The 13,547-nt window shown below is 49.1% G+C and overlaps 6 protein-coding genes across 6 annotated transcripts; 4 read left to right on the plus strand and 2 right to left on the minus strand.

Moving 5' to 3' along the window:
- Positions 1 to 159: 159 nt before the first annotated feature.
- LTR84_008869 (uncharacterized protein) lies at positions 160 to 1,950 on the plus strand (the record flags this gene model as incomplete). Its single annotated transcript, XM_064852412.1, has 1 exon — positions 160 to 1,950. One exon carries the CDS (start codon positions 160 to 162, stop codon positions 1,948 to 1,950), a length of 1,791 nt encoding a protein of 596 aa, XP_064701387.1.
- Positions 1,951 to 4,753: 2,803 nt separating this feature from the next.
- On the plus strand, positions 4,754 to 6,346 carry LTR84_008870 (uncharacterized protein; the record flags this gene model as incomplete). Its single annotated transcript, XM_064852413.1, has 1 exon — positions 4,754 to 6,346. One exon carries the CDS (start codon positions 4,754 to 4,756, stop codon positions 6,344 to 6,346), a length of 1,593 nt encoding a protein of 530 aa, XP_064701388.1.
- An 878-nt stretch (positions 6,347 to 7,224) lies between these two features.
- On the plus strand, positions 7,225 to 8,919 carry LTR84_008871 (uncharacterized protein; the record flags this gene model as incomplete). Its single annotated transcript, XM_064852414.1, has 5 exons — positions 7,225 to 7,416; positions 7,467 to 7,594; positions 7,649 to 7,799; positions 7,860 to 8,404; positions 8,454 to 8,919. The coding sequence occupies 5 exons, from the start codon at positions 7,225 to 7,227 to the stop codon at positions 8,917 to 8,919; spliced, it is 1,482 nt and encodes a 493-aa protein (XP_064701389.1).
- A 106-nt stretch (positions 8,920 to 9,025) lies between these two features.
- LTR84_008872 (uncharacterized protein) lies at positions 9,026 to 9,955 on the minus strand (the record flags this gene model as incomplete). The annotated part of the gene is made up of 3 exons (XM_064852415.1): positions 9,026 to 9,436; positions 9,515 to 9,831; positions 9,910 to 9,955. 3 exons carry the CDS (start codon positions 9,953 to 9,955, stop codon positions 9,026 to 9,028), a joined length of 774 nt encoding a protein of 257 aa, XP_064701390.1.
- Positions 9,956 to 10,325: 370 nt separating this feature from the next.
- LTR84_008873 (uncharacterized protein) lies at positions 10,326 to 11,272 on the plus strand (the record flags this gene model as incomplete). The annotated part of the gene is made up of 3 exons (XM_064852416.1): positions 10,326 to 10,374; positions 10,434 to 10,747; positions 10,838 to 11,272. 3 exons carry the CDS (start codon positions 10,326 to 10,328, stop codon positions 11,270 to 11,272), a joined length of 798 nt encoding a protein of 265 aa, XP_064701391.1.
- Positions 11,273 to 11,540: 268 nt separating this feature from the next.
- On the minus strand, positions 11,541 to 13,386 carry LTR84_008874 (uncharacterized protein; the record flags this gene model as incomplete). The annotated part of the gene is made up of 6 exons (XM_064852417.1): positions 11,541 to 11,959; positions 12,028 to 12,166; positions 12,241 to 12,392; positions 12,447 to 13,055; positions 13,123 to 13,209; positions 13,269 to 13,386. 6 exons carry the CDS (start codon positions 13,384 to 13,386, stop codon positions 11,541 to 11,543), a joined length of 1,524 nt encoding a protein of 507 aa, XP_064701392.1.
- Between the last annotated feature and the right edge of the window lie 161 nt (positions 13,387 to 13,547).

Here is a 13,547-nt window from a genome sequence, read left to right on the forward strand (position 1 = left end):
CTGAAGGCCTGTACCCTTCTTTTTTGGACCCGAGCTGAAACCGAACAGTCTCATCTCAGTCCACTAGTTCCTCAAACTCTCCACAAGACTTTGTTTGAATCACGTCAAACTCGACCTGCTAGTATTCCCAACTGCTGAGACCCCCATTCTCTGATCATCATGGCTTACAAACTTGGTGAGCAGGTTGGTGAGGCTAGTAGCCATGCAAACCATGGAGTGGGATCAAATGCTTTGCCTCGAACGTACAGCTTTATCGTTGGCGACGATCAAAAGTTTTCAGGTCTCCGTCGTGGTGAACTCTCGTTGCCCTCGACCTACCCACCCCCGGTGGCGGGAGGAGCAAGCAGAGATACCCCTTTCGTCAGAATCGCTGCAGCATACACCGATGATGGCAACGACGATTCCGGAACCCGAAATCGAGAGACGAAATTTGTCGCATATAATAATTGCTCTGCATCAGAAGCATTTCCGTTGCATGCTGCTGGTGTGGAACTCCCGGCTTTCCCAGTGTATCGGCCTGAGTCGAAGGGAGGAGACACGCACAAGATTGCGATGGACAACGACGAGATTCTTCAAGACATCACAATTCTCACTTCTCCTATCGCTTCAGAAGGCATTCCAGCTCAAGGCAGTGGTGGAAATCGTGGAGTCGCCTCCTTTCCAAACTTCTTGTCGCGCCTTGCACCAATCTCACTCGCTGCGAAACAAGATCAGGTGGAAATTCCAAGAAATTTGCAAGCTGGTGTGAAGGGTCAGGAGGAACAATATACCAAATCCAGTGGACAAATTAAGCAGTGTAAGTCGTACATTCCAACATTTTTGAAACCAGGTCTTCAAGCTCAATCTACTGACGTCCAACCTAGGTCGGCAGTAAAGCCAGCGAAAGGGACGATTCCGACGTTCTTGAAGCCTGGCTGGGGTGAGGCTCCCAGAAAGGCTCCTGTTCCTGGTCCTGGCAAGAAAGTTACTCCAGTCAAACGTGTGCTCGGTGGTGGACACCATGTCAACGAGCTCCATCTCGTTCCATCGGCAAGCAAGACCAAACAACCACAAACAGGACATTCAACTCCGGACAAATCAGTGGGCTGTCGTGGCGTGCTTCATTGGAAGAAGCGAGGTCCAGTCGTTCAAGGGCCGTCAGAGTCAACAAACGTCAATTCCGACGCTCGCGTTTTGCTGGCACAATCAGGACCCGCCTCCATGGTCACAGGGTCGGTCTTTCCACCAGAAATCGTCGTCACACCAGACCCATGCCAAACAGCAGCATCTGTCGGAAATTCAAAGGTGAGCGTCAATGACCTACCTTCGACCCTACGCCTCAGACACACCCGCAATGCAATTGGTGAGAAACAGGACACAAATTCTCCCGCGTACAAATGGCCACTTGTGGACATGACCAATGAGTTGTTCCTCAACTTCGATCCAAAGCAGCATGTTGGACCCAGCTCCGCTGCACGAGGTTTAAAACATCAAGAACCGCGCATCGTGGGTGAGGGATTCCTCGGAAATGACCTACATGACGAGGTGTTGCGGGAATTGGCCAGCCGAGAGCGGAAGAGACAAACACCCAACTCCAGACCAGTATCTCAGGCTGGACTTGAGGTGGTTGTCGCCACGGCGCCATCAGTTTCCCATGTAATTGTTTCAAGAGAAGGTCTGCCACCACGGGAGAGCAACGAGGCACATGGATCTTCAGTGATCGTTTCCGCGGCCCAGAGCTCGCTGAGCAAGGTAGCAGTTTCAAAGCAAGATACGGATCAAGCGGATTTCAGCTGGTTTCGATTCAGTCGAGTGGACCTTGAAGATCCAGCAGATGAGCATTGCAGAAACTATCGAACTCGAAGACGCGAAATGCGTAAAGCCAAAGAGGACGCATGGCTTGCACGCGATACCAGAGACCATGGTTTCGGCGGCAGCAATGGCAATGCGTCCACGGGGCATCTTCGATGAGCTTGTCTGCTTCGTGAGTCATGCCTCATGAGCGGATATCTGGATCGGGAAAACACGGAGATATACTCTTTCCAGCCTCTCATGGAGTTGTTTTAGAACTAGAAGTAGATGTTTCTGAATAGTCTTGCATTGACTTGTCATGGATTATTGTTTCCCTCTTTTGCCAGACTTGTCAGTTACTCATGATGGTCTTTTCGAACAAGACCACAATCAATAGCTGAACTAGGCCAATCCATTCCTTGTAATCACATGTTCGCTCATGATAGCAGAACACGGCCAAAACACTTACTCATTAACCTGTGCTACTACTAAACCTCATCATTGCAGACTATCGGGTAGTGTCGGAAATTCATGGGTTCAACCAAGAAGAGCCCACGGTTGGCCGGAACCACCAAATGAGGTGATACCGACATGGCGGATGGTGATCACATGGCGGTGAAGAAATAGGCGAAGATCTTGACTGTATTCTCACAGCACTAGCACATGCGCCCGTATGATCCGTGTTGAATCTCTCGATCGACTTACTCGCACAATCGAGCTTATGGAGACGAAAACCTGCCAATTTTCGTCGTTGTGAGCAATGTTGTAGGTGGCTAAAAGTACATGACGAGGCATGGCGGGGACAGACGCGTTTATGTTTCGGGCATTTTCATGTGAAATTGAAACATCATTGCCAGAGCAGGAAGGGGAAGGGGGACCTGAGCAGGAAGGTGGGCCCGCCTATGATGACCTTTCTTGGGTGTCTCGGGGCGTTCATGCCGAGGTAGGGATGAAGAACCCAGGGGGCTCCGCATGGCGAGAGTTCCCGAGTTTGGGTGGCTGGTCCTCAACTTGACGACTAAGGGTCACTATAACAAGAGGGGCAATATTTGGAGAGTTACAGGGGAAGAGGGAAGGGGGCTTGAACCATTGTGGTGGTGGATGTGCTATCTAGCTAGGTACATTAGGTGCCTACGTAGCTTAGATAGGTACGAGTAGGTATGCTCATAGAGCCTACGAAGTATCCGTATGTTGGCCTGCAAAGGCTTTGTCTCTTGGCTATTCACCAGGGGACCTGGGAAGAGTCGAGAGCTTTTAGGCAGAAAGAAGCCAACCGCCGTGTATTTGGATCATCCTCGATGCTTACCCAGGTATGCAAATCATCCAGAAACCATGAATTACCATTGACCTCTTAAGCGAAACTGGAAAATACTGTTCTAGGTGCTCAGGTCATTGAATATCATTACCATATTGACAACCTGGAGAGTGATCCTCGATCACATTGCGGGATTGGACCTGGAGATCCGTGTAACCCCCCCACGTTCGCTGGGGCTTGCCAGGCGGTGGAGAGGAACTTCTACGTTGGCATCCTGGCCTTTATAACAAACGAAGCTCTTTTCTACTCCATCAAAAACAAAAGCAAGTACACTAGATGGTTCAAGAATGGATACTATCTAGGGAGTGTAAAGGTTTCTGACACGGACCTTTGACCACGGATTGTAGGACGAGTTACCTCGGGACGATTACCTCCAGCCCTAAATTATATAGAGAACACAGGCCCAGAAACCGACTTGCCAAAAGTTGGAAACAAAGCGCCCGCTCCTAACATGTTCGCTCTCCTACAGCTCCGCCGGGCCCTCCTCTGATGAGTTTGACTCCCATCTACCGTGGAGGAAAGAAAGGTATCTACCAGCTGGTCTTTTGCCATTCTCTTGACTCGCTTCCACTTTCCTGCTTCCCTTCATCCCACCTTGGAGGCGTCGCCTGCTTATCCCTAGCCGGTCGCTTAGGCCTTGGTCATCCTTTTGGCTATTCCGGGTTCAAGTACTTAACGGAATCACCTCAGGTAGTACTATAAGGACACCAAGCACAAGCAACATTTTGACCACCCCCAACTTTTTGCCGAAACAATGGTGGAGTATAAACTTTTCTAAGACCTTCAACACCCACGGGCCACATTTCTTGCATCATCCCGCAAGCTCGGATCTTACCCAGAACTGCGTTTGTCCGAGTTGTACCAAAGCAAAAGGGAACAAGTACCCAGACCAACCCGCCTGCGTCTGTGTTGTGAAACAGACAAAGCCACAGTCGATAGACAAAGATGCGCTACGCAAGGCCGCGAAAAATTCAATCCCACTAATCCAACAACTACGGAGTATTCCTGGTGCCACAGTTATAACCTTTAAGAGGAGTGCTCACTCAGCCACGGTGTAACTCTCTGGCTCACTAATAAGAACCTTCTTCAAGCATTTACTGATAGCGATACCCCCGAGCATTTATTCCAGGGTGGCCGTCGACTTCTTATACAACCCCGCTACTTTTCAGAGTACTTAATTAGTACCGTAACATCCAAAGTCGTTCTTTGTCGCCGCTACCGACAAGTCCAGCGCCAATAACAACCGATTTGACTTTTGCTCCAGGAGACTTTTAATCGTCATCGCCTCTTTTATCCCTGTCGGCAAATTTGGTTCACTTGCGAGAGTGACCGAATCCAGTATTCCGTGCTCCTCCCTCGAGACGCGTATCTGACCGCTAGAACAACACGATCGGTTCTTGGTTCATCTTTTTCTTCCTCCTGGGTCGACTCTTTCACACAAGCTGGAAATACTCATGTCGCTCGCTTGCAACTCTCCACTCATCTTTCCCTCGTAAAAGACACCAATGTACAACTTCTCTCCTCATCGGTGACCAATATCGCTGAACCACCAGCACCAGTGGAGAACCATTCAAAACGACACAGCCATACGTAGGAGGGCGAAACCCCGCCAGTTCTGGGCCCAGGGTACGAGTTCTAAAAATCCTCGACACACCCCGCCGATCAAATATGTATCGCAATTCCGCACACATCAACTACCTATCTAAACCCTCGCTCCCCTCACCCGAGCACACAGGCGACTCGGACTCAGAACTGCTCGATGCACTCGAAAGGAAAAGGAAGCAGCTAGACGACGAAATTTCAAAGTTCAAAGCAATCAAGGAGAAAGAGTTCCGCGATTTCGAGAATGATTTGAGGACGAGGTGTAAAAGAAAGAGGTCGCGCGGTTCAAGTACATCGTCGGAACCATCGCCACCAGGTAAACACACAAGCACAGCAGCATCACATACTTCGGTGTTATATTTGCTTGCATCCGCACACAACGGATCGGCAAATGGCAAGATTACTCCAAAGATAAAGAAGGGGGCTGAATATGTCGTGGGAGACAAAATCACACGGCCTGCACCTCTCAGCAAGCCCACCTTGTCGCTCGATAGGCTCAATATTAGTGGTGAGACAACACCGCCCACAAATACTTTGGGAACTCCTCCCACGCCAACGGGGCTTCCCCGCGCCACTGTATGCCGGTCGCCATCTTCATCGACGACGAGATTGACGACACCACCACGCTCAAATAGCGAGACTCCAGCTCTTACGACACCCACGCTTGACCGCTTTGACTCTTTCGCAGGGGTTTTCACCCCCGCATATCTACCACTCTTAGAGTCCCGTGACCATACGCCTGTCACACGAACCCCACAACCACTATCTTCACCTGAGGAAGCCGATGCGAAACAATTACAATCAATCAATGCAGATTCGAAACGTACCGCCGAGCAACAGCCCGTTAAGTCACAATCGCTGCCGAGGCAGCCGGTATCGCCTACAGTAGTAGCAACAAAACGGACGCATTCGTCCCCACTATTACCGAGCACGAGCCTTCCAAGTGCACTTAGAAATAGCAACGGAAAAATCAGAAACGGCTCTGATAGTGGTCAGAGCGCGATTCGCAAGCGGAAACAAGTCACATTCCAGCTTGCTGATTCGGCCATTGTCATCCCTAGCAGTTCCTACCAGGAACTCCCAAGTCCGGAGCCGAAAAGTGCTGGAACACCCGCCAGGGAGGTTATCATTCTGAAGAACGGCGAGGAGGATGACGGCGTTGAAGGTTCGAATTCCTTTGCAATTGGGAGTCACGGAAGTCCCAACCGACAGGCTGTGGAAAATAAAAGCAATGACGACAATACCCTTAGTCCGAATATTTCTGGTCAGCGCAAGAATCGCTTACGTTCACCCGCCATATCGCCTCTGCCCTCGCCATCACCATCACCGACGATCAATGGGATCGTTGCATCAGCTGATGAGTCTGGATTCTCCGGTGGCCTTGCTGCGTCCGTCGACGGTGGCAGTGGTGTGGGCTTCTTTGAGCTCGATGAAGAGCTAGCCAGTCCTGCATTTGCGGAGGATCGCTCTTTCGAATTTTCAAAGGTTGAAGGACAAGATGAAGCCAAGGTCGACGAGGACTTTTTCCTCGACGAGAAGAAAGCCGAGGTCGCTCTTACCGGTGACGAAGTTCAAGTTGGGAGCTTTGCGGCAGGCAGCGTGCCAATTAATATCAACCGACACCCAACAGGAAGTTGGATTGGTAGTTATGGCCACTGAGAGAGTGATGAGGAGATCGGCGCCATATGTGGCACTGGGAAAAATTGGCGAAAGGGGGGATGAGGGCTGATCAGACCGTCCCTGAAGAAGTACGATATCTCTTGTCAGGATCAGTTCGACCTCTTGTTTTTGCCTTCACAAGCTTGAATAAGATATGGTTTTGGAATCTGGACACACAGGCAATATCTAGCCTTTGATGCGCACGGGTGGATTTATGAGCGGCATTTGTGTCTGGTTTAAAACGTGGGAGGAAAAGTCAATTATTGGTCAAGTCATGTCCTGGTCTACCTCATATCCAGGTAGGTATGTATACATATGAACATTGCATACTCAGCCCAGGGCGAACCAGTCCTGCATCTGGAATGATACATTGTTTCAATTGCGCCGAATGTTCCAACGTTTGTCTCATTCCTCCAATTAACTAAGACACAGGGTGCGAGAGATCCTGTTGAATTTTACCAAATCCAGATTCGTTCTGACCGGCATGGATGGGATGCTGGATTCTACGTCGTGAATAGGGACAGTGATAAGCGACATCACCAAGTTCGGTGCCCTTGATAACTCGCCACATGACAAAACCAGGTGCCACCAACTCTGATATGTCGTGCAGGATCGATAAAATGTCCTCAGAATTCCTACAGTCATATTCGGCACCGAAACGATCGAGTTGCAACATCACTTATCTTCTTGACCGAGACTCCAGTTACACTAGTTGACTAACAGCAGGGAGACACTTGGCTACTCGAATTGTTCCAACCCATCCAATGTCCGCCCAGCTATATAACTCCCCGCAAGAGTATCCCCACGGGGAGACCTTCATTTGATTATACTGCCGAAAGCTATATGTTTCTTAGCACTTCTATCCCGCTACGCCAAAGATGGACGTCGGAACAACGAAAATCACCAACCCGAAGCATATCGAGGACAGCTTCATAGCAGATCTCGCTGTGAAAGATGCTGTGGCTGTTCAAGAGGTCGAGATCGATCCTGCCCTGGAGAGAAAGCTGCGATGGAAGATCGATCTGTACTTGATGCCGGCACTGTGGATACTGCTCGTATTCAGCTACATTGTACCTCTAAACCCACTGGAAGATTCGACACGCATGCTGATCATCTGTAGGACCGTTCCAACCTTGGGAATGCCAGGGTAGCCGGCATGTACACCGACCTAAAGCTGAAAGATAAGGACTATTACCACGCAGTGGTAACTTTCCAGGTTGGGTATCTCATTGCAGGGACACCTTCAAAGTAATGATTCTCTCCTATATTCTGCGTGAAGCCCAACGCTCACTGATTGTGAAGCATGGTTTTGGTCCGAGCCAGGCCATCGCTATATATCCCAGCACTCATGTTCTTGTGGGGTACTTGTGCAACGTGTCTAGGGGCTGTGCAGAACAAACATCAGTTGCTTGCTGTTCGATTCTTGCTGGGCATAACGGAAGCTGGCTTTGCGGTACGACCCCTATCCCTGTCAAATATTTCTTGATGGCACTACGTCCTGACTTCTTGCCAGCCCGGGGTATTCTTCCTTATCAGCTCATGGTATAAGCGTGAAGAACAGTCTGTATCCACCTCCATGATTAATGCTTACAGAAGCTTATCCTCGTCCTTTAGGTCGAAACGATTCATTTTCTTTTTGAGTGCATCTATCCTGTCAGGTGCCTTTGGCGGTATCATTGCTGGATTGATCGCAAGGCATCTCAACGGAGCACAGGGGCTTCCTGGGTGGAGATGGCTGTTCATCGTTGAAGGCACTTTAACCGCTGGAATATCTTTCATTGTCCCATTCTTTCTGCTCGACTTCCCAGCCACGTCAAAGAGACTGTCTCCTGAAGAGAAGAAAATGGCCATCGCACGGCTGGCGAAGGAAGACATTACATCGAGAAACGCGAACGTTGCTACCAGACTTACCCATTGGCGAGCTTTTATTTCGGCTATTACGAATTGGAGGCTGTACTTCCTCGCCTTGCCCTACATGCAGCTTGTTGGCTCAAGCGCATTGGCATACTTTTACCCATATCTCATTCAGGGACTGGGCTATACTGCCATCAATGCCCAGTGAGTGTCCACACAACATGACACTGTCTTTTGTACTGACTATATCAAGGTTTATGACTGCCCCTCTTTATGTCGTGGCTTTAGCAATTGCCATTCCAACATCAATCCTGGCTGATAAATTCTCCACCAAACGAAGTCTGTTTGTTGCTACGATCATGCTGATCGGCTCGGTCTTCTGTGGCCTGGCAACAGGAATCCGTGCCTATATCCCTCGATATGTTTTTCTCTGCTTTATCAATTCTGCAATCTGGACCGGAAGCCCGATCGCATTATCATACGCTACCAGCCAACTAGGTCCGGTGGATACCGAGACACGCGCAATCAGCTTGGGGATTGTTAATGGATTGTCTCAGTTAGCACAAGTTTACGGCTCCGCCCTGTTCCCCAGCAGAGACGCGCCCGATTATTTGGTGGGTTTTGGTACTTATACTGGTTTGTTCGCTGTGGGATCAATCATTGCGTTCGCCGGACACTTTCTACTGAGGAAATATCCATATCGGGCGGATTTCGAGTAAGGAATATCCAAGGCCTTGGAACCTCGTGGTCTCAATGTTAAGTTTGACGTCTTTTCATGGCACCGTCCTCAATTCAAGTGTTTGATAAGTAGCAGTTGACAGATAATCAATAGTGGTACAGCGACCAGCCTCCATCCACTGGCAGCTCGATCCCAGTGATGCTGGAGGCAGCTTCACTCAGGAGAAAGACTACTGCATGAGCCACATCCTCTGGAGCTATATGTCGGTCGTTGGGCGCCCTGGGAAACGCATCTGCCTGGGAATGAACATCGTGGCCAGGTGCTCCCGGGGTACCCGCACAGACACAATTGATACGAATACCTTTCTTGACGTAATCCATAGCGGTCGCCCTTGACATTCCCACAATTCCATGTGCTGCAGCGCAGTGGCTTGGAAGTCCTGCGTCGCTTGCTAAACCTTGTGCTGCCGTAATATTCACTATACTGCCAATAGCTGAAGGATTCTTTTCCTGTTGCTTGAGGAAATGCCGTACTTCAGCTCGCATGGCCAGCCATGTCTACTCAGGTGATTTCAGTGTCAAAACATTGAGTGTACTATCCCAACATAGAAACAAGGGATCATCAGAGTAACTCACCCCTTTCTGCCATCTATCGCTAGCCTGAGTGAATTCCTCCAGTGTGATGTCCGTGGTCTGGCCCTTGGAAGCGTTGAAACTTTCACAATTGGCACAATAGTCGATGGCCCCGAACTCCGCGACTCCAAATTCAATGATCCTGTCGATGTCCTCTGCGTTGTTGACATCGCATGTCTTGGACACTACTCGAGCCCTTGCACAATCTGAGCCTTGGAAGCATGCCTGTAGCCTCAAGAGTTCCTCCTCGTTGGCGTCGCCGAGGATAATCTTCTGGCACCCATTTTCTATCAGCAGGCTGGTGACGGCTCGCCCATAGCCTGGAGAAATGAGTATAGATCTTTCGGGTCATGGACGAGAATAATGCTGATAGAAGTGCTCATCTGAATACGACTTACTTGATCCGGCGCCGATCACGAGGGCGACTCCCACGAGATGGGGCATGACTTTGTCCTAGACTTTCATATATAAAGCCTGGTGGATCCGGTTTACTCGAGGAGGATAATGATAGAATGCTTCCTCAGATTGATAAGTATAAACATGCTTGGTCAAGGTTAGTGGATGTACCGAGCTGGACTAAGATTGAGATGTTCATCTGACCGAGCCGAAGAAGACTCTCGGTGCCCTCAGGGATGGGATAAGGTCGCCGTGCGGGGTTCACCATAGGCTCGGCCAGGCTGAGGATGAATCCTTCAGTTGAGTATGGTATCACTCAAACCGCGCATCAGTTGGCTCACGATCTTGAACCATATACCATTCGAACCTGAGTGATCTGCTAATTCGGAGCAATTGTAAGACCCTCCAGGTCATCGAGATGACATTCAAACTCCCTGGAGTCTGCCTGATCACTGGTGCTGCCTCAGGTAGAACATCACTCCCTTGGAAGATGTCGCTAGTCGTGAATCTGACGCTAGTGGTCTAGGAATTGGCAGGGGAGCTGCTATTACTCTTGCGCAAGAAGGGTGCTCTAGGCTTTTTCTTGTCGATATTGATCTTGAAGGTCTACAGGAGTCAAAAAATCAACTCCAACATGTCAGCAGCACAGCTAGAGTGGAGGTTCTGAAGGTTGATATCGCGAGTGAATCATCCGTCAAACGTATGATTGACGAGTGTGTATCAAAATTCGGGCGACTAGACTACGCTCTGAATATCGCAGGCGTTGTTCCACAACGAACTCCTATTGCTGATGTCAAGATTGAAACATATGATAAGGTCATCGCGATCAACCAGTACGGAGTACGTTCTATGTCACTTCGATTTCGATCTCTCATTCTACTATTCGCTCTCCGGGTCATGTCTATTCACTTACCCTCTCTTCTTATGTAGACATGGCTGTGCCATCAAGCCGAGATCAAACAAATGATGAAACAGGAGCCTTTGGAAGGATATGGTGACACACGAGGAAGCATTGTTACAGTATCTTCACTCTCAGGGATCAATGCTTCGAGCGGAATGTCAACCTATTGTGCATCGAAGCATTCGATAGTTGGTTTCGCAAAGACGGATGCGCAGGACTATGGCCCACATGGCATCCGTGTGAACGTCATATGTCCTGGAATGATTGATACAGATCTTTTTCGAGCCACGAGTCCCCCAGATGCCCCTGCTGCATTAGCAGCAATAACACCTGTACGGCGTCTGGGGAAGCCATCTGATGTCGCATGGCTGGCTGCATTCTTGTGCAGTGCGGAGTCGAGTTTCATCCACGGAGCCGTGATACCATGTGATGGAGGGCTTTCGCTCCGAAGAGGTGTCATATAGTCAAAACTTGCTAATACTACTTCCAAAGGAGAACAGCATTCAAGATATATGTCCGTTGCCAATCAATACATTGTATAGCGCTCGATGGAACCCCTTTCCCAATGCCATCAACGCAAAATGTTATGCTTATAGTTGCCATCTTTGTCCAACTGGTCCTGCGCTTCACGCCATTCTGCTCTTGCAACATCCACATGTTTTTGACTACGTGGGACAATTTCACACCTATTCGACAGCTCTTAGCTTACAAACAGGTATTGCAGGATCTCACTCACCGAAATGGGATTGGACGTGCAGCAATCGACTGCGTGACTTCATCCCTGTCGACCTCAATCTCTTCGCCATTTGCATCTCGGGCCTTGCGGATATTGAATGTCCATAACAAGCGTGCAGCAGCAAGAAAAAGAGTCCTTTCTGCAACATGAATCCCCGGACATATTCGTCTTCCAGCACCAAAGGTCCAATTGTCGCGATCGCGATAGTCGGGTGCAGCTGCTGCCTCAGAGAACGAAAGCTCCGCTTTATGTCGACTAGGATCGAACACGCGGGGGTTTGGGAAGAGCTCAGGGTCGTTATTAGCAGCCCAAACGGCGAGAACAACTGTCGCTCCTGCTGGAATGCGATATCCATCTACTACATCATCCTCAAGTGCAGCATGCGGAATGGCGCCATTGATCGCGGTTGGAAACCCTGGTAAAAGTCGTGATGTTACCATTTTGGAAAGCCCTTACGATTTTGCAAGAAATTGGTTTACCTACATCGGAGGGCCTCCTTGATGAGTTGTCGCATGTATGGAAGAGACTCAGAATCCTCAATGGTAGGTAGTCGATTTGGACCAATCGCTGTGTCCAGTTCGGTTTGTGCCGTTTGCTGGACACTTGGAAACAACATCATGGCCTGTAGACGATTGTTAGTCTATCTGATACGGTCTGGAGAGTGAGAATTATCCTCTGCGAAATGCTTCTTCATACCTTGATCAAACCTGCTAAAGTATTACTAGTAGTATCTGCGGCACCCTCCATTGCAATTCCTGCAATATATGATGCTGCATGATCTGTGAGAAGTTCACCATTCTCAGTCCCTTTCCAGGTTTCCTTAGCTTTGCTGATGTCTGCGGAAAAACCTAGAGCGGAAGATAAGTCAAGATATCATGCAAAAGCCGTATGCTGAACCATACTTGGCAGTGAGTCATCTCGAAGAGAATTTACTTTTGCATCCTCAAACAGCTGACGAAACTGTGCTCTTTCTCGATAGTAGATTTCTTTTGCTCTTTTGGCCAGTGGGTACAGCCACATAGGGAAGGTCTTCACAATGGGGCGAAGCTGCGGGTACCAATCCAGAAGCTTACTGCTGCTAACCATGACGAAGAAACCATGAGTATTTCTGAACATTTCCTGGAAGACGTCACTTTTCGGGTCCAAAACTCGAAACCCGTATGCCATGCTTGTCGCGACGCTCAAGGTCGTTCTTGTAATTAGATCTTCAAAGTTGTTTGGATTGTTTAACAAATCCACAAGGAGCTGTTTCGTCTCCAGATCCTGGTAGGGAACATAACGACCCGCCTTGTTGATGTTCAAGAATTGATGATACAATTTGCGTTCAACCTTCCATAGTGCATCGTAGCCTCTCATGATAATCCTCGATCCTTCCCATATATCTTGCATGTAGAGTTTAGGTCGATCTGAATAGTTACCACTCCTCTTGTCAACCAACCGTTTGATGAGTTCACCACTTGTGAGGACGACAACACTCTGTGACCCTAGCTTCAAGGAGAAGATGGGTCCGTCTAGTCAGATATTAGCAGTTGGTAAATCCTTCGAGCTGATCTCGATCACTGCTGGCATCTCACTGACATTGGCGTCCCCATTTCTGATATTGTAAGTGAAGATCGCGTTTAGGCAATTGATGTAGGTTTCCAAGAATGGGTAAAGTGAGTGGACCTGCAATTCATGTTAGCAATCGGAAGATCCTCGTGAATGAATGAGTTCCATTAAATCACCTGGCGGCGCGTTTCTCCATCTTGTTGTCAACAGTGTCACCTTGGTCAGGAAAGCCAGAGCTATCACGACAATCGCAATAAGCACGACCTTCGAATCTTGGGTCATGAATGGCAACATGCTCGTTTCGTTCACTCAACTCTATCTGCGAACCTGCAAATAATGCTCTGATAGCAGGAGTGTAACTCCTAGGTGAGGAGCAGCTTAATGACGGGACGACTCTGGACGCTCAAGAAAAGCGCCTAGCCGGAAGATCCTATGGCAAACCTTCTGTATCTCGT

This window comes from Exophiala bonariae (assembly GCF_035927105.1).
Source record: "Exophiala bonariae strain CCFEE 5792 chromosome Unknown scaffold_34, whole genome shotgun sequence".
NCBI lineage: Eukaryota > Fungi > Ascomycota > Eurotiomycetes > Chaetothyriales > Herpotrichiellaceae > Exophiala > Exophiala bonariae.